The 20,599-nt window shown below is 38.5% G+C and overlaps 1 protein-coding gene across 6 annotated transcripts in view; it reads left to right on the forward strand.

Annotated features, from left to right (window-relative positions):
* LOC150082152 (uncharacterized) overlaps positions 1–17,488 on the forward strand; it is a 217,012-nt gene extending 199,524 nt beyond the window's left edge. For 5 of the 6 annotated variants that reach the window (XM_090379139.1, XM_090379141.1, XM_090379140.1 and 2 more), the window contains 3 exons: positions 9,350–9,517; positions 16,730–16,946; positions 17,114–17,488. In XM_090379139.1, the coding sequence (XP_090235265.1) occupies positions 9,350–9,517; positions 16,730–16,946; positions 17,114–17,332 (604 nt within the window). In that variant the 3' untranslated portion in view covers positions 17,333–17,488. The remainder of the gene's footprint in view (positions 1–9,349; positions 9,518–16,729; positions 16,947–17,113) is intronic. The other variant, XM_090379144.1, reaches the window with a different exon arrangement.
* The last annotated feature ends 3,111 nt before the right edge of the window (positions 17,489–20,599 follow it).

Raw genomic sequence — 20,599 nt, forward strand, 5'->3', positions numbered from 1 at the left:
GCAGTGGTCTGGCCACGCCTTGAGTACTGCGTACAGGTGTGGAGGCCTCATTTTAGGAAGGATGTAGAGTTGCTTGAGCATGTACAGAGAAAGGCAACACGATTGGTGATGGGAGTGAAGGGGGTCCTCTTACCAAGAAAGGCTTAATTAAGGTCTGCAAATTGTAGCGGCCGTAGACTAGGCACCTGTGAGGTGATCTGATTGAGGTGTATTAGGCCTTAAATGGGTTGAGGATGCTGAATTCTGATGGGCTTCTTCCGCTTGCTCGGATTATGAACCTGAGGGGGTATAAATTCAAATTGAGGAAAGACAATTGTAGAATAGATGTGCGGAAATTTGCATTTAGCCAGTGGGTGGTTAGTTGCTGGAACAACTTCCATCTGTCGTTATGGAAGTTGGTAGCTTAAATAAATTCAAGGAGGAGCTGGACAAACATTTAGAGGGAATGGATGTGTGAAGGTTTTTTTTATTTTTTATTATTATTATTTATTTATTTATTTATTTATTATTATTTTTTTTTTTGGCTGGTACTACGTAAGCTCATATGTTTGTTTTCTTGCATCAGATTCCTCTGTTACTACTACCACCACCACCACCCTCTGTGCTTCTCACATAAACAGCACACATGACACGTCTATTGTTTATTTGATGGGGAACCTTTGTTGTCCATATTTATGGATTGTATAGTTGGTAAATTATTCAAAATTAATTACATTGAACCAATGAAGAGTGCTGCTGCACTATGCACTCTTAAAACTTTCACACGTTGATAAAAATGCAATCATACATTCAAATTAACAGGTGAATTTTGTATTGCAGGTTGCATAAAACAAACTCCCCCCCCCCCCAACTAAAGTGCACCTAACCTTAATGGGCACGTGAAGCCACTGCTTCCTATACACATTGTACATACCATAGACCCTTAAAAGTTATTTAAACTTATTTCTCTATCATTACCTTCTCTCTCTCTCTCTCTCTCTCTCTCTCTCTCTCTCTCTCTCTCTCTCTCTCTCTCTCTCACTCATTTTCTCATTCTCTCTTTCCCACATCAGTGCCAGAGCTTGCACGTCATACATCAGTGCTCGAATGTCACACAACACAGCAGCAACCCCCAAGGCAGAATGCGCTGGTCCCAAAGGAACTAGTTGTTGTCGGTGATTCTATTGTCAGGGAAACGGGGAACATATTGTGTAAAAAGGATAGGTGGAACAGGACCGGGGTATGTTGATGACGTTGTAGAGCAGATATCTTTTAAGGGCACAAAGGGTGATATTGTTGTACACGTTGGCACTAATGATATTAAAAGTAGGAGACCGGCGGAATTACTTAACAAATACGGGTCAATGTAAGAAGAAAAAAAAAAAAAAAGCCACGAGTTAAGGTTCAATTTGAAAGTGTATGTAATTCTGCCCAGACTCGATAGGAGGGAGTATATGATGAGAGCCTTGCCGATCAATTCGGCCCTGGAGAGATTGTGCAAGGGATAGAATTTTTCTCAGCCTGGTCTGTTCTTGTTAACAAGAGAGACTGCATCTACGGGGATGGAATACACTTAAATAGAAAGGGTGAAAGAATATTTGCTGATGCTATTGAGGCAGAGTTAGATGGGTCGGAAAAACTGCCAGCTTGGGGGAAACATGGACTAATAGATTAACAGTAGCCACTGGCAGAGGTGAAAGAGATTCTTGCACTGCTTCTATTGAAATGCAATTGGGCAGTAGTCTGGAAAGCAAGGCAATGGGGATTTCCAGGACTGCTGTGTAGTGTTAAGATAACTAAGAGTAGAAACAGGTGCATGTATACCAATGCTAGGAGTATAGTTAATAAATTTGATAAACTTGAAGTGCTAGTCAAGGCATCAAAGGCAATTATTGGAATATCAGAGATGTGGTGTCACACAGAAATAAGCAGTGCAGAATTGGAATTTGGGGAGTACAATGTGTACAGAAAGGATAGACAGGACGGGAAGGGAGGAGGTGTTATGCTGTTAGTTAAGAAACATAAAATCTATGGAAGTGCATCCAATTGATGTTGGTGGACAATTCAATGTTGAGTCTGTTCGGTGTGACATAATCACTGGGAAAGGAGAAATGAGAGTAGGTGTGTGTTATAGGCCTAATTAATCTGATGAGTATAATGAGCAATTGTGCAGAGAAATAGAATGGGCCAGTAAATCAGAGTGTCTTATAATAGGGGATTTTAATTTCCCAGAGATTGACTGGAATTTGTGGATTGTCACTCACACATTAGCAAGGCTTTTGTGGATTTATTGGATGATTGTTTTTTTTAAAGCAGCATGTTCGGGAGGCAACTAGAGGGAGTAATACTTTTGATCTGATTATCAGTAGTGATTCTTCATGCATTAAGAATCTACAGATAAAGAAACCACTAGGTGGCAGTGATCATAGTGTACTGAAGTGGAATTTACTCAAAGAGGTAACTACCATCAGGGATAAAGGGAAGGGTTTTTGCTTTCGTAAAGGTGACTGCGGTGGTCTGAGACAGTATTTAAATTCTATATGGTGGGACTAACTGATGATGCTACCAACAGCAAATTCAAAATGGGAAGTATTCAGAGTAATAATCTTGGAAGCTGTTAGGCTTTTCATACCAACTAAGAAATATTGTTCAAGATTTAGGCCTAAACGGATGTCAGATGAACTAATGGGCATGTGGCAGAGAAGAAAAATGCATGGGTTACATATAAATTAACAGGTGACACAGAAGCCTATGATAAATATAAGCTGGTCTGTAACCAAGTCACAAAGGAGGTTTCGCAGGCAAAGGCAGATTCCGAGAAATCTTTGGCAAAGGATGCAAAGGAAAACAGCAAAGAATTCTTTACTTATGTAAACTCTAAAAGGATGGGGATGAATCAGATTGGTCTACTTGATATCGATGGTTTAACTCTTGATGATCATGCTCAGGTAGCTATCACACTAAATGAATATTTTGCATCTACATTCACACATGAGGGGTTATTCAGGAATGGGAATGCCAGAGGTGTATTAAACTCTGGCAGTAAGCTAGATAATCTTGTAATAACTGAGAGTAAAGTGGAGGAGAAATTGTTGAAGAAAGGCACCTAGGAAGTAAGCAAACCCTTAGCCATAATTATGAGAGCTTCTTTGCACTCAGAGGAGGCACCCATGTTATGGAAATGTGCAAATGTGACCCTAATCCACAAAGGAGGATCAAAGGGAGACACATGTAATTGCCTGTTAATTTAACTTCTGTTCCAGGGAAATGAATGGAGGCACTGGTTAAAGAAGCATTGCAGGATCATCTAGACCAGACTTCAGCTGTAGCTCGGACACAGCATCAGTTTGTTAAGGGGAAGTCTTGTCTGACCAATTTGATTGGATACTATGATGTAGTCACAAAGGAACTGGATGCAAAAATAATTCTGATATCATAAATTTGGATCTTAGAAAGGCTTTTAATACTGTTGAACATGAAAGACTGCTGCACAAATTGGAGCAGTGTAGCATTGGAGGCAAATTGCTGCTATGGATAAAGGGATGGTTGAGTGCGAAAAGACAGTGGTAATCAGTGGACACTGCTCCTCGTGGACTAATGTTATTATTGGGGTCCCCCAGATTTCAGTTTTGGGTCCATTGTTGTTTTCTATATTCATTAATGATATTGATGATGGTATATTAGACTTAATGTTCAAGTTTGCAGACGATACAAAGGTCGGCAGGGTTGTTAATGACACTAATGACAGTGTGCTGCTGCAACAAGATCTAGAAAAGTTGAGCAGATTGGCTGAGAGGTGGCAACTGAAGTTTAACATTGACAAATGTAAAAGTACTGCATATGGGAAGCAGTAACACCAGAGAAACGTATCAACAGTGGTACGACACTGACAGTGGTAGAGAATGAAAAGGACCTTGGGGTAATTGCGCAGGCAGATATAAAGTTTTCTGAGCAGTGCAGATGGTCTGCAAGAGTAGCTCATGGTGTCTTGTCAATGGTATACAGGAATTTTTCTAGCAGGGATAAGGAGATGATTATCCCCTTGTATAAGGCAATGGTCAGGCTACACCTTGAGTACTGTATACAGGCCTTGAGGCCTCATTTTAAGAAGGGTGTAGAAATGTTGGAATGAGGTTGCTCTTACGAAGAAAGGCTTAAGTTTTGCAAATTACAGTGTCTGGAGACTAGGCACCTGCGGGGTGATCTGATTGAGGTGTATAAAGCCTTGAATGGTTTGAGCATGCTCAATGCTGATTGGATTCTTCCTCTTGCTCAGAATAATCGCCTGAGGGGGCACAAATTCAAATTAAGGAAAGACAGTTGTAGAATAGATGTGTGGAAGTTTGCCTATAGCCAGCGGCTGGTTGACTCCTGGAACAAACTTCCATCCGTCATTGTAGAAGTTGATAGCTTAAATTGATTCAAGGCAGAACTGGATAAACATTTGGAGCAAGAGAATGGGTTAAATGTGAGCCCGTGGGTGCTCCCACGGGCTCACATCCTGAGCTGGATATCATATTTCTTGGTAATTCCCTTCTATTTCTGACTCCCCCCCCCCTCTCTCTCTCTCTCTCTCTCTCTCTCTCTCTCTCTCTCTCTCTCTCTCTCTCCTCTCTCTCTCTCTCTCTCTCTCTCTCTCTCTCTCTCTCAGGGGTAACTCAGATTTTTTTTTTTTTTCAGCTGGTGCAGCAAAAGCCTCAGGCTTCCTTGCACCATATGGCTAATTATAATAATAAATGAGAATGGGGTGTGGTGGTGTTTTTTTTTTTTTTTCGGCTGATGCTATATAAGCTTGCTTTCTTGCATCATGTCCCCATGCTAATGCTAATTTGAAAACATTATCTTCAAAACATCTTAGCAATATCAACTGTTGCATTAACAAACTAGAACTCTTGAGATGTCTGCAATATTACTTTGACCCATATCATCAGATAAACTTTGTAAAAATATTCCAGTGGTATTAAAAGCCAAATTTCAAGGGGTTATTTCTGACAAGACGCTGACGTTCCTAGGACATATCTGTCAGCTGAGAACAAGATGTTAACATGCCCATAACTTGGTTATGGTTCCCATGTGTATTCACTTGATAGTGTACTGTGGTAGTTAGATCCAGCATGTCATGATGCCATTTTATTTCCCACTGCAAATTTCCACTAATGCATTTCATACATTCCTGTCCAAATCCTTGACATCAAAACAAATGAACTCTGAACACACAAACTCTCTCTCTCTCTCTCTCTCTCTCTCTCTCTCTCTCTCTCTCTCTCTCTCTCTCTCTCTCACTGGCTGACATGAGCAGTCGGCCACAATGGAACAATCTTCAGCATCCATTGGACTTCCAACTTTACCCTCTGGTATTTGAATTTCAGACTTATGAAATGAGCTGAACATGACAGTTGACAATGTTGCCCAATCGCTTAGTCAATTCCTTCTGCTATAGCTTACCCTACTCCCACCTTATTTCTACCTCAAGACCTGTGGGAAGGCTGTCACACACAAGTCTGTCTTCCAACAACTCTTCATAGAACATTGAGCAAAATATTCTTACTTCTTTCCAGTCTAGATTGGTGGCTCAAAGTCAGAATCATTTGTGGGATCAGCTGTTAGTCTTCCATAGGAACAGGGCTGTCACTAGGGGTGTGCAAGTGAAGCACTTGTCACAGGCGCCACTTAAAATAGGTGTTGTTAGATGCGCTACTGCATATATATGTGTGTTAAGATATGATATGAATTGGGCACCTTTACAAGATTTTGCTTCGGGCACCACAAATGCTAGTGCCTGCCCTGCTCATGCCTGTTAGTCCCCTATACAGACTACAGGCAAATAATACACCAAAAGATACACTCCCAATGGTAGGATTCATGGAATAGACAGACTGTGAATAAATTATATCGTATAAAGCCTGTAATTGAACTTTGGCAGCCTAGTCTGTGCAGGAATCATAAGGATGAAGTTGTTCTTGCCCAGACCCGCATAGGACATAGTCATTTGACTGATTCGTTTTTGCTGAGGGCTGATGACCCTCCTATGTGTGAGTCCTGTGGCACAATTTTATCGATCAGACCCATTTTAATTGATTGTCCAGATTTTAGCAATATCCGTTTTACCGCTTTTAATCATCTGACTGAGCCGTATACACTCAGTCAGATTTTATTTGACAATGACAATGTGTCTGCTGTTTTTAGCTATTTAAAATTTACATGTTATTGTTATTCTTTATTGATTTATCTTTTTTACATTTTATACCTTTGTTATTTTATATCTTGACATGGTGACCTAAGTAATTAGGTCAGTGAAATTAAAAATTTTTATATATCACCTGGTTTTGGCGCATTATAGCCTTAGTTGCGAATGCACCAATAAAACCCAAGAACCAACCAACCAGCCTGCCCTGTTCGGAAAATGGTAACCAGCTAGATTCCACAAGATGATAAAACTAGCCCAGGATTACATTAAAGATAGCCATTACCAAAAATATATGATAAATATTAACTTTTTCAAGTGTATTACAGGTTTTATTAATGGGGAAGTGTAATCCTCGTCCAGTCCAGTCCTGTCCTGTCCTGTGTTGAGCAGATACTATATTCTCTTTGAATCTGAATTTGACATCCACTTCTATATTTCAGGATATTGCCATATCAGCAATATCACTAGATATTGCTGCCAAATCAGCACACTCCTTAATGCAACTTTTGCTTATCAGTCTTGTATGCATACTACAGGCAAGTAATATCTAAAAACTATACCTACTCCCATGACAAGATACTTGGCGTGAACAGGCTCAAAACAACTTAACTAGGTTAAGTCTGTAAGCAGTCAGCGGCAGTCCAGTCTACAAAGTCTGAAGAGAGGAAGTTCTTGATCAGTTCCACATATGACAAATTCATCTATACACTCATCTGCTGTGGGCATGTGATCCGCTTATGTGTGAGAACTGCAGCAGTACACTGAGTAGACAGAAATCGTGGGATGGCTACCTAGTAATGGGTAGGTCCACCTTTTGCCCGAACAGGGGCAGTCACACGGTGAGGCATTGAGTCCACTAGTTCGCGAAAGCATTCCCCTGTTATTTCCCTCCATGCTTATTGCACACCTATCCATAATTCTGTCACATTCCTGGGTGGAAAATCCGAAGCTCGAACGGACCTTTCTTCGGCATCCCAAAGATGCTCCATGGGGTTAATGAACAGGGAGGCCATTTCGTAGTGATAAAATCTGCAGAATACTCTTTGAGCCATGTTATAGTCACCGGGGCTCTGTGGGGAGGCACGGTAACCATGAAGGGATGCAGATGGTCTGCATGGATGGACACATAACCTTGGACAGTTCAGAAATGCGTCTAGATGTACCAGAGGTCCCAACGGGTGTTAGCTAAACACCCAGACCATTACTAATTGTCCACTTGCCTGAACAGTTCTTTGTTGACATGTGCATATCTTCGTGCGATTTGTGCCAGATACGCACCCTCCTGTCTGCTCGAAATAACTGGAAACGGGACTTGTCAGACCAGGAGACCCGTCTCCAAAGTCCTGTGTCATGGTATTAGCAATGGGACTCTGGTGGGTCCCATAACTTATTGCATCTAATGATCGGCTGATGGTCTTGGTGGAGACGTTTCTGGCACCTCCCTCGTTAAAGTGGGCAAACCAAACCAAACCAAATTATGATATTAGGGTCCCCCTTAAATGATTACATCTACCCATATATTTTATTTGTCTGTAAATTGCATGTGTTCTCTGGTTGATTTGTCTGTTTTGCTGGATGAAAAAACCCCAAATTCTGGTGGGGGGGGACCTTGCTATCTACGGCTGAGACCAACTAACTCAGCCACAAAGTGAAAAAAGCCCAAAGTTCCTCGTGTCAACGACAGGATTCGAACCTGGTCCTTTTCCACCAAGTGTGGGGAGAATGGTGACGATGCCACTGTCGCTCTCCGGTTGACTTAAACAATGTGAGAGAGATGTTGGCAGCCACGTTCATCCACCACCTTTCTCCCCCCACATTGTTGTCCCCGATGAAATGTGGCACCTCCGTGGCCAGGTGGGCAGGAGCAGCAGTGCATAGCACACGCTTCTTGATTAGACCGGGGTTCAAGCCCGTGCCCACCAAATACGGAGGATGCAGAAAGGTCAGGGAATGACCACCGCATGTCCCCGGAGCAATATGGCCTTAGTTGCTAATGCTCCTAAAAACCAGATAACAAATAATGATGAGATGTTATTCCGGAAATGGCATATTCCCAGTACGCTCTTGATACTGTCAAACGGGGATAGTGCAATTTCTGTATCACCTCCACAATAGTGACCCGTCGGGCACCCACTGTCATCCCTCTTTCAAGTCAGTTAACTCACAACGGTTATCTATACTGACATAGAATTACTGTCTACATGAATGCAGTGATGCAGTGTACCTATATACCTGCCAAGTGGTGGGTTCATCCACTAGCAAGAGCGGTGGCAGCATCAGGTTGCCCAGGAACCAGGTATCTCATGGACAGCACCACCCTATGTTAACCATTCATCATATTTTTTCTTTTTTTTTTTTATGGAATGCCCTATTTTTACAAATGTGCATTTATGTCTAATGGCTTATAATAGTCTGACAGGGACAACATATCTGATTTTTTTTTTTTTTTTTTTACAATTCATTGATTTATATACATATATTCGAATTAATCCTTTTGTGCATCTATATATATTTGAATATATTTACTCCATAGTTTAGTAACATATAAACAGATTATAAACATTGTAATCTGTTTATATGTTACTAAACATTTATTGATGTTTTATTTTGACATGGCACATTATGATCTAAGCTTACAATGCATCATTAAGCACTATATTAGAAGAGAATTTCTTAGGCAGTTCAGCATCATCCACTAGCTATTCAGGAACCTATTCTCATTACGATTCAGCCATCAACAAACTGTTAGTCTAAGAAATGTATTGTTTATATAAGCAGTAGGTCCACAAATTATGTAATGGGATGTGAGAGAGGAGTGCAACTAACAAATGATCTTCAACCACCTCCAAAATTTCTCTCTATTTACTTCAGAATTTTCAGCCCACACAGTATGAAAATTGACAGTGAATATACACTTGTAAAGATGCAAACTGTGTGAATTTTCACACTAACCAATTTGCTCAATGCCCCCCCCCCCCAAAAAATGCCCACAACAACCAACCTTTAGTACTGAATAACTGCAGCATTTTAGAGAGAGAGTGAGAGGGGAGAATTTTTTCCCTCCTGAAATGTTCAAAAACTTTGACCTTCCCTTTGTCTGTATAGCTGTAAATGTGTATACTATTTAAGAACCTCTCAAAGGTAAATATTTATCAGGAAATTGAATTTAATAATTATTTTTAGTAGGCGCAGCTATAGTAGAAGTAGGAGTCGCTCTAAGGGAAGGGAAAGACGACGAAGCCGTAGTCGAGATAGGCACCAAAAGAGTAGAAGCCATAGTATGGAACGCCATAACAAACGTCAAAGCAAGAGTAGGTCACAGTCTAGATCTGTTTCCCATTCTAGATCCAGGTAACTTTATTACAGATAAATTATTGTGTTTTAAAAATTAATATACTTTATTTAGTTGATCTCGATTAATACACTTTGTTATTTAGTTGATCTCGATAGTCACCTCATCGCTAAGACTGAAATATTAAGGAAAACTGGGAAACTAAATATAATTTTTTAAGAAAATGGTTGTTTTTAAAAAAGGAAAAGGATTTTTTAAGAAAAAGATCTTTCTTTTAGAAAGATCGATATACAGCATTATATGCTCTAAGTTTTTAAATGGAAATATGGGATGTGGGAAATATAGAGGCAATTGAAAACATTGAAAGACGTATTGAGTATCTGATAATGTTGGCATGGGTTCATTAAATTCTAATTAGATTATATCAGTCCCTCAGGCATCTGTTATCCAGTTAGACTGGATAGTGCTGGACAGTAATCTCCTAATATCCAAGATCAGTGGTCTGGGTGTTTAAGAACATCTTCAACAAAGCTTTAGCCAAAAACAAAGCCCAGTTTACAAATCTTTGTTCATAAAGATAAGGTGGGTTCTTTGCCAGCACCAAGAACAAATGGTTTTTTGCATGGTCAGAGTCAGTAGTTGGGGTGCTCTCCTCCTTAGCTAGGAATCAGTTCTGAAAGTGAAAGTATGCGTATTTCCCCACACAGGAAACACAAACTGCACGTTAACCAAAACAGAATCATTCTGTTGCACAACAACATGAGTTCTAAGATTCAGCATATCAGACATATGGTTGGGAAAGTCCTTCCTCACTCACTATAATTTATCTGACAAATTTCTCACCAGTTTATAATTTATTCAGGTCTCTTCGGCACTTTCTTAGTGGCAAGACAATTTGAAATTACAATGTTATCAAAATTGTTATCTTAGAATTCTTTGCATCATCCCTGAAAATAGGTCAGATTAAATTAAATAAAATAACAGTTAAAAAGAATTAAAAACACTTTTTAAACAGGGTCAATTAAAAACAGACATTTTCATCCCAATAATAAATATTATGTATATCATACTTAACACTGAATTGTATTAATTCTAAAATATATAAAAATATTCAATAATTTCAAAATTGTATCCATACTTTATGTTTATTTTTTGTATAATATTCAGTTGATAGGACTGATTCAGTACACCTAGAGTTGGAAATTACTTTAAAGATATATGCTAAAGACTTGCCTTTTTTATATATCTGAAGGAAGGAACTGTCTATATCATAAAAGAAATACAAAATTTTAAAAACTTGTGAAGTTATGAATTTTGATCCCCAATCCAATACCACACCCCCCTCTTTTTTCAAAAAAAAAAAAAAAAAACCACGCCACCCTTTTATTTTAAATAACACTATTAAAAGAGGTGCAAACCAAGAATTTGTTTTTTATTTGAAATGCCAAAAGACGTCTACTAAAGACGTACCTGTCCTCAACTCAGACGTTAAATTTTGACATTGTTTTCTAGAACTGGCTAGTCTCAGGAAAGAGGTAAAAGGTTTAAGTGGTTTGTATGGCAACAGATGAAGAAGTATCTTTGTGCATGTGCTTAAATGACTGATAAACAGAGATTGAATATGACTGCTTTTCATTTATTAGCATTAGTAGAGGCATTTGATGCAAGAAAGCAAGCTTATGCGGCATCAGCCAAAAAAAAAAAAAATAATAATAATAAATAAATAAATAAAAAATAACCACTTCCACTTCACCCCTCTGTTCGTTCGAAATATCTGTCCAGCTGAGGCTTAAACTTATTTAGGCTATCAACTTCCACGACAAGGGATGGAAATCTATTCCACCAACCAGTCACCCGCTGGCTAAAGGCAAATTTCCTCACGTCTATCCTACATCTGTCTTTTCTCAATTTGAATTTATGCCCTCTCAGGTGATTATTCTGAGCAAGAGGAAGAATCCCATCAGCATTGAGCATGCTCAAACCATTCAAGGCTTTATACACCTCTATCAGATCACCTCGCTGGTGCCTAGTCTCCAGACACTGTGATTTGCAAAATTTAAGCCTTTCTTCGTAAGAGCACCCCTTTGTTCCATTCACTAATCTTGTTGCCCTTCTCTGTATTCGTTCCAGCAGCTCTGCATCCTTCTTGAAATGAGGCCTCCAGACCTGTATACAGTACTCTAGGTGTGGCCTCACCATTGCCTTATACAAGGGAATAATCACCTCCTTATCCCTGCTAGAAAAATTCCTATATATCATTGACAATACACCATGAGCTACTCTTGCAGCCCGTCTGCGCTGCTCAGAGAACTTCATATCTGCCTGCACAACCACTCCCAGGTCCCTTTCATTCTCTACCACTGTCAGTGTAGTACCACAGAGTTGATACGTTGCTCTGGGATTGCTGTTTCCCATGTGTAGTACTTTACATTTGTCAATGTTAAACTTCATTTGCCACCTCTCAGCCCATCTGCTCAACCTTTCCAGATCCTGTTGCAGTAGCATAGTGTCAGTAGTGTCCTTGACAACCCTGCCAACCTTCGTATCGTCTGCAAACTTGGACATTAAGCTGGATATACCATCATCAATATCATTTATAAATACAGAAAACAATAATGGACCCAATACTGAGCCCTGAGGGACTCCACTAATAACATTAGTCCACGATGAGCAGTGTCCATTGATTACCACTCACTGTCTTCTCCCCGTCAATCACCAATTTATCCATAGCAGCAGTTTGCCTCCAATGCCACAGTGCTCCAATTTGTGCAGCAGTCTTCCATGTGCAACAGTATCAAAAGCCTTTCTAAGATCCAAGTATATAATATCAAAGTTATTCCCTGCATCCAGTTCTTTTGTGACTGCATCATAGTATCCAATCAAATTGTTCAGGCAAGACTTCCCCTTAACAAAACCATGCTGTGTACGAGCTATAATTGAAGTCTTGTCTAGATGATCCTGCAGTGCTTCTTTAACCAGTGCCTCCATTAATTTTCCAGGAACAGAAGTTAAACTAACAGGTCTATAATTACTTGTGTTGCCCTTTGATCCTCCTTTGTGAATTGGGGTCACATTTGCACATCTCCAGTCCATGGGTACTTCCCCTGAGTCCAAGGAAGCTCTCATAATTATGGCTAAGGGTTTGCTTACTTCCTTTGCTGCCTCCTTTAATATAACTAGATAGATCCCAACCACCCCAGGTGCCTTTCTTGTATTTATATTCAACAATTTCTTCTCCACTTTACTCTCAGTTATTACAAGATTTTCTAGCTTACTGCCAGAGTTGAATACACCTCTGGCATTCCCCTCGCTGAATAACTCCTCATGTGTGAATGTCGATGCAAAATATTCATTCAGTTTGTTAGCTACCTGAGCAGAAACATCAACAGTTGACCCATCGATATCAAGTGGACCAATCTGATTCATCCCCTTCCTTCTAGAGTTTTCATAAGAAAAGAACTCTTTGCTGTTTTTCTTTGCATCCCTTGCCAAAGATTTCTCATAATCTGCCTTCGCCTGCCTAACCTCCTTTGTAACTTGGTTACAGATCAGCTTTAATCTATCATAGGCTTCTGTGTCACGTGTTAATTTGTATGTATCCCATGCATTTTTCTTCTCTCCTGCCATATATCTCATTAGTTCATCTGACATCCACTTAGGCCTAAACCTTGAACAATATTTCTTAGTTGGTATGTAAAGCCTAGTAGCTTCCAAGATAAGTTCTTTGAATGCTTCCCATTTTCAATTTGCTGTTGGTAACATCATCAGTTGGTCCCACTGTATAGAATTTAAATACAGTAAACCCCCGCTATTCACGGGGGTTACGTTCCTGAGAAATGCCGCGCATACTGAGTTATGGCTCCCATAGTAGTAAAAGGTTTCCTTTCCAAAGTATGAAATATATAAGAAAAACTAGTCTAAAATTTTGTCTATGTATGTATTATATGTACCTTCATAATATGACTATGTACATAGACAGTACATAGTGAAATGCAAGAATATGTCATCAAAATGAAAATAAGAAACAATTTAATATTAAATGTAATATTTATTAGAAATATCAAACAAATCTTTCAAACCAGCGCCTTTTCTAGCTAAAAAACTTATCCCGCCAGTGCCATCACCAGTTTCGCTAAACTGTTGATAAATGAGTTTTGAGTTCGGTCTTCTATCCACAGATTTAAAGCTTTTTCCATTTTTTCTAATTTAACTTCACGAGTACAGAGCACAATTTTTGAAGCAATTAGCGCGTTTTCATGGACACTACGTCGGATTTTTTCTTCCGATTTTTTGATTGATCGTATCGTTGACTCATTGATTTTATAATGTTTTGCCACTGAGGAGACACTTTCACCATTAGAAATTTTATCTAATAACTCAGTTTTATTCACTGTCATCACCTTCTTTGATCTTTTCACATTTCCCTTGTTATTCGTAGCCATATTTTTGTACGGGTTAGAAAGAACTTGTCCACAATAAAGTCACTTTCTTCCATTAACACACTCGAAAAACTCTATTTTACGCTGCAAAACGGTAGATTTATCACTTTTGTAGCATATAAATTGATAAATTTATTCAATTTATAAGCATATAAATTAAAAGCAAGCGACGAAACCTTCCATGACAAGAGCATAACACATATTGAACAAGGATTGGCAAGAAACATCCATGCTTGCAATTTTGTGACCCCTCTCCCCCCCACCCACCGAGCGCTGTTTTGACCAGTGAAGATAATTTAAGCCATGCCCGTGTTTTTTATGGCGGAAAATGTTCACGGCGCTTTAAAATTCACGTTTTTTTTTTTTTTTTTTTTTTAGGTTTCATTTTGTATTAAATCAGTGACCGCGAATAGCGGGGTTTACTGTACTGTCTCAGTCCATCGTAGTCGCCTTTACGAAAGCAATAACCCTTCCCTTTACCCCTAATGGAAGTTACCTCTTTGAGTAAATTTCACTTCAGCACACTGTGATCACTGCCACCTAGTGGTTCGTTTACCTGCAGATTCCTAATGCATGAAAAATCACTGCTGATAATCAAATCAAGAGTATTCCTCCCTCTAGTTGCCTCCTGAACATGCTGATGCAGAAAACAATCATCCAATAAATCCACAAAAGCCTTGCTAGTGTGTGAGTGACCAGCCCCCAAATTCCAGTCAATATCTGGGAAATTAAAATCCCCCATTATAAGACTCTCTGATTTACTGGCCCACTCTATTTCTCCGTACAGTTTCTTATTATACTCATCAGAGTCATTAGGCCTATAGCACACTCCTACTCTCAATTTTGATCTCCCAATGCTTATGTCACACCAAACTGACTCGACACTGCACTGTCCAGCAATGTCGACTGGCTTCACTTCCTTGGATTTTATGTATTTCTTAACTAATAGCATAACCCCTCCTCCCTTCCTATCCTGTCTATCCTTTCTGTAGACATTGTACTCCCCAAATTCCAGTTCTGCATTCCTAATATCTGCCTTTGGTGTTCTGAGCAATACCTCAAATTCATCAAATTTATTTACCAGACACCTAGCATTGGTGTACACGCAAGTATACATGCACCTATTTCTATTCTTAGCTACCCTAACACAACCTATCTGTTTACTTGTACTTCAATGACTACCAGCAGTCTCTGAAACATCCTGCATCTTGTTTTCCAGGCTTCTGCTGATTTGAATAGAAGCAGTGCAAGAATCACTTTCACCTCTGCCAGTGGCTACTGTTAATCTATTAGTCCTTGTATCCCCCCAATCTAGCAGTTTTCCGACCCACCTAACATTGCCTCGATAGCATCAGCAAACATTCTTGCACCCTTTCTATTTAAGTGTATCCCATCCCTGTAGAAGCAGTCTCTCCTGTTAACAAGTACAGACCAGGCTGAAAAAAATTCTAGCCCTATGGAGTTGCGGTGTAGCCTGATCTTATACAGTTTTGGAAATTAATAATTTATCAAATGCAAATTTATGATTCAGAGCAGGGGGTACTGTGCCAGTATGGTAGCTCCAGGACAATTGGAAAAATTTGTATTGTAACCTTTGCCCCACTGTGCATCTAGTGGAAACTTGTTATGAAGACCTGCACATAGTATAAGAAATGCTATATACTAAGTCATGTTTTTGGAATGCATTAATTGGTCTATGGAAGGATTGAACTTTAAAAATAGCTTCTAATTTATAAACAAGTTTAGCAACAATTTTATATTCAATATTTTTAAAGAACTGGAAAAGAGCATTATATCACTCATCAATATAGGGGATTCAATTTAAACATTTTGATAATATATTGATTGAAGCAGATTCTGCTGGTTTATAACGGGATTCAGTATTAACTCTTATGGCTGAGGTCCGACTTGTAGGGTAGTTTGTGGGTAAATCTTTTGGTAGAATTTGGGTCACATTGACCAAAGCTGCCTCAGCTGTACAATATTTGTCTGCATTAAAAATTGATTGAATAGAATCAACCTCTTTAAAGGGATGGTAACTGGCATGATGTAGCAATGTATTCATGGGTTTCTGATAAATTTTGAAGATTAATGATATTTCAATTCTAATCAATGTAAGATTTGGAAAAATAAAGGATCACTGTGATTCTTCCTCCAGAGAGAATTTACAGTGTCTTCATTTTATTCTGTCTACTCTTCTCTCAAAAGAGGGCATCTCTTGACTTGGGGCTATTTTTCAGACTTGCCATATTAAAAAAAAAAAAAAAAATCTTGCATCATATCTTTTATTCTGGTATTTGAAACAAGAGGTACCCATTTGGTTAATTTAATATTATTATTAATATTATGGGGGCATGTAGTATAGGATTGGAAGTGTTCAAAATTCATAATGTCTTAAATTAAGTTTTGTAAGTTGTGTTTGTATTATATAAGAAGTGCCTTGAAATACAAAAAAGGCAAATCTTTCATATAACTTTAAAATATGTTTGGAGATAATTTTGACATTACTGAATAATAAAAGTTGTGTGTTATAATTTGCCCTTCAGATTTATTATATGCGGATGAAATGAGAGGAATGTCTGTAAAAGGATTCCAGTTGTAATGATTTATAATCTGAATATTTATACAGTGACTGCTCATTAAGTAAATATACTGTTTACATTGTCCAGTTCACTTCACTAAAGTACTCCTTTACAGTTACTATAAAAATATCTGGCTAATAAATTCATAAATGGATTGATTTATTTATGAATGAATTGGCTCCAATGATAAATTATTTGGTATAATTTTTAATTATACATTTTGTTATCTACATTCTTTTGCATGTTGTAGGTCTGCAAGCAAAGAAGTAGAGCAAAAGCGAAAAAGATTGAAAACCTCTCGCAGTAAAAGCCGTGAACAGAGTGCAAGCAAATCTCCAACTCCAGCTCGTAGTCAAAGTAGAAGCAAAAGCCGAAGTCGTTCTGCTAGTTGGGACAGAGAGAAAGATGATAGACACAGTAAATCACCTCACCGGAGTGTTAGCCCTCCTGAAAGAACCGATGATAAGGTACGTTTGATAGCATATAAAATAAAACTCAACAAACCTTTTAAAAACTGATTTTCGTGTTTCATATATTACAGAAGTGTAAGAGAGGTGATCGTAAGTTTTATATTTTAATTAAAATTTTTTAAATGATAATGTTTAATAATTTATATATTTACCTTTTGATTTAGATCAAACATGAAGATAATGATGAAAATGGAGGAGATGCAGATAGGCGAAGTCATAGTCGTAGCCCCAGTGGCAGTCCAGAGAAGCATTACAGCTCAAGGGAGAGCAGAAGTCGTAGTAGGAGTGAAGATAGGAAGATAGGAGCAGACACAGAAAGAAATGAAGATAGTGATAGAGAGAGAAGTGTCAGCCGCAGCAGGAGCAGGAGTAAATCTCGTTAACTATAGAAACAAAAAAACTTACTTGTAATCCATTTTTGTCAGCCATCCTTGTAGTTTTTTCAGATAGTGATATTTTCAAAATCTCTATTGTTTTTACCATCAAGTCATTAAAAATAAATCTATATTAAAACACATCATCCATTATTTCTTTGCCATTGCAATTGAATACATAAAAGTAGATAGCTGCTTTAAAAATTACAAATGTACTAACCTTCATATTCATACATTTTCATTGAAGACTTAGCATGTATGTTTGAAAATAAAGTTCTTAAAATGAAATGTGTATTCCATTCTTGCAAGCTGAAATGTTCATTTGGTAGTCGTTTAACCAGTGTTTTAATATTAAAATAAAAAACTCCAATATTTGTTATAGCAGTGGTGCTCAATCTTTTATGCTGAATAGCCATTGTAGGTTTTGTGAGACAATACACTGAAGAAGTAAAACCAGGACAAATTAGAGACAAATTTATAAAAAGCTGTGGAAATATAATTTTATATCGCTGGCTTTTCTGTGGAAAACCCTCATTTTATCGGGTGTTAATTTTATTTCATAAAATAGTGCATAATATATCTGGTATTTTAATTTTGCTTCAAGTAAAATTATCAGTCAGTTAACTAAGAACTGGTAAATTAATGTATTTCCCCATGTATAAGACGCACCTTTTTTCAAGAAATTTGAGGTCTAAAAACTGGGTGCATCTTATACAGTGGTTGTAGATTTTTTTTTTTTCTTGCATTTCGCGCTTGTTGTCTGCGTGCATTGTTTCGCACTTGTTACCGGTATATTGGGTTATGTTTTGCCATGTTCTCCCAGAAATGGCTCAGAAAAGATTTTCGTACAGCTGAATTCAAGTTAAAAGGGATCCAGTTTGCAAAAGTGAATGGAAATTGTGCTGCTGAACGTAAGTTTTGTCCTCCTCCAACTGAGAAAACAATCAGACTGGCTACAGGAAGAAGAAACCCTACTGAAAACGCCACGGCAGAAGAAGGCCATTAGATGCAAGTCAGCAAAATGGCTGATTAAGAGAGGGAATTGAAGATATTGATTGAGGAGCAAAGGGCAATTGGAATTCCTGTGTCCACAAAGATGGTTCAGCATGAGGCAAGAAGAATTGCTGATGAAAAAGAAGTTACTGATTTTAAAGGAGGACACAATTGACGCTTCAGGTTCATGAAACGGAATGGAATAAGCATGCCTACACGCACCAGACTCGCCCAAAAGATGCCTGAAAGTTGCAAATATTTACGAAGTCCCCCTTCAATTTGATGTCCCAAGTAACAACTGTTGATAAGAAGGGGGTGAAAACTAACTGTGAAGACAAGTGGACATGAGAAGAGCCATTATACAGTTGTTCTAGCTTGTGCCGACGGAACCAAGCTGCCTCCTTTGCTGATTTTCAAACGCAAAACAATGCCAAAAGACATTCCTTGAGGAGTGATTGTCCATGTTTATGACAAGGGTTGGATGGATCAGGATGGGATGAACATCTGGTTTGAGAAAGTTTGGAGCAGGAGACCAGGTGGGCTCTTACGCAAACCTGTCCTATTGGTGCTTGATCAGTTCAGGGCACACATAACAAAAAATACAAAAAAGATTGCTGTAGAGCAAAAAACAAAACTTGCTGTCATACCTGGAGGCTTGACATCCCAGCTCCAACCACTTGATGTCAGCATTAACAAACCCTTCAAAGCTGCCATGAGAGACGAATGGAACCAATGGATGAAGTCTTCTGCGGACAATTTGACGCCAGTAGGAAGAGTGAAGAAACCAACTATAGCAGAAGTTTGTTCCTAGGTGAAAAGATCCTGGGATATTATCAAGATTGAGATCATTATCACGTCATTTAAGAAGTGTGGCATTTCAAATGCCATAGATGGAACTGAGGACGAGGCAATATATGGAGTAATTGGTCATCGGACACAGATGAGGACAAGCTAATGGATGGGAGTTTTTAGTGATGAGTTGTATGAATTTTATGATGAATAAAACTTGAGTTCAATAACTTTATGTAATACATTTTTTTTTTCAAATTTCGGCCCCCAAAATTAAGGTGCGTCTTATACATGGGGAAATACGGTATGTTCTTCATAAGGAAAAACTTAACTACAGGAAGTTACTATGATGTTCATGAACATAGCATTTATGATTCAACATAAAAACAAAAAACATGTGCTTATCCTTTTTGCTTTTTGGCATGAAAACTCGAGTAAAAAATGTATCAGTTGTTGTAACCAGTGACGTGCATCATTTTCAACCTGCATATTGTCAGAAAAAGATTTGCCACAGCTGTTCAAGTGAACCAAGCAAGTGGAAACCACACAGTGGTCAAGTAGGGATGATGTAGAGTTCCCACCCAAAATCAATAATCTCTTGATTTGTGTGCATTGTGCAAAAGTTGTACATCACTTCTCAATTACCTGTGCTGCAGTTTTGCAAATTGAGTCCCTAAGTTTGTACTTTTTATAATAAAATTTACAATATGATGCTGTATTCACAGTATTTCAAACATTTTGAAAATGCACAAAAAAAATCATATAGTTACCGTTACCTTCCTTCACTGGTACATGTTTTGATTTAGGTTGAATGGTAGTTCTGTGACTCGTCAATTCCATTGAGTTTACTCAATCCATTCAAGGCCTTTTACACCTAAATGAGATTTCCTTGTAAGTGCCTGGTCTCCAGACTGCAATTTGCAGAACCAGAGCCTTTCTTGGTAAGAGCACGCTTTTGTTTCCCTCACCAATGTGAGTGTCCTCTTTTGTACAAAAGGATAATCACCTTATCTCTGCTAGCAAAGTTTCTGTATGTCACCAACAAAACCCTGGCAGACAGTCTGCACTGTTCAGAGAACTTCATATCCAATTGCACAATTACCCCAGGTCTTTTTTTTTTTTTTTTTTTTTTTGTTCTCTCTCATTTTCCACAAGTGCCGAACCTTGCATTTGTCAATGTTAAACTTTCAACCATTTCTGAGCTCATTGGCCTAATTTTTCTAGATCTTGTTGCAGTAGCTTGCTTTGATTACTGTCATTAACTTTCCTGCCATCCTTTGTGTCATCTGCAGCTTATGCATTAAGCCTGATATAACTTTGTCAATATCAATAGTGGACCCAACAGTAAACCCTGGTGGACTCACTAATACATTAGTTCACGAAGAGTGGTGCCCATTGATAACCACTCTGTCTTCTACCACTTAACCATCTGTTTCTAGTGGTATGAACTAGTTCTTATCCATAGCAATAACTTGCCCTTAATGCCACATTGCT

Source organism: Mastigoproctus giganteus, chromosome 8 (assembly GCF_048544385.1).
Source record: "Mastigoproctus giganteus isolate SK-2022 chromosome 8, ASM4854438v1, whole genome shotgun sequence".
Taxonomy (NCBI): domain Eukaryota; kingdom Metazoa; phylum Arthropoda; class Arachnida; order Uropygi; family Thelyphonidae; genus Mastigoproctus; species Mastigoproctus giganteus.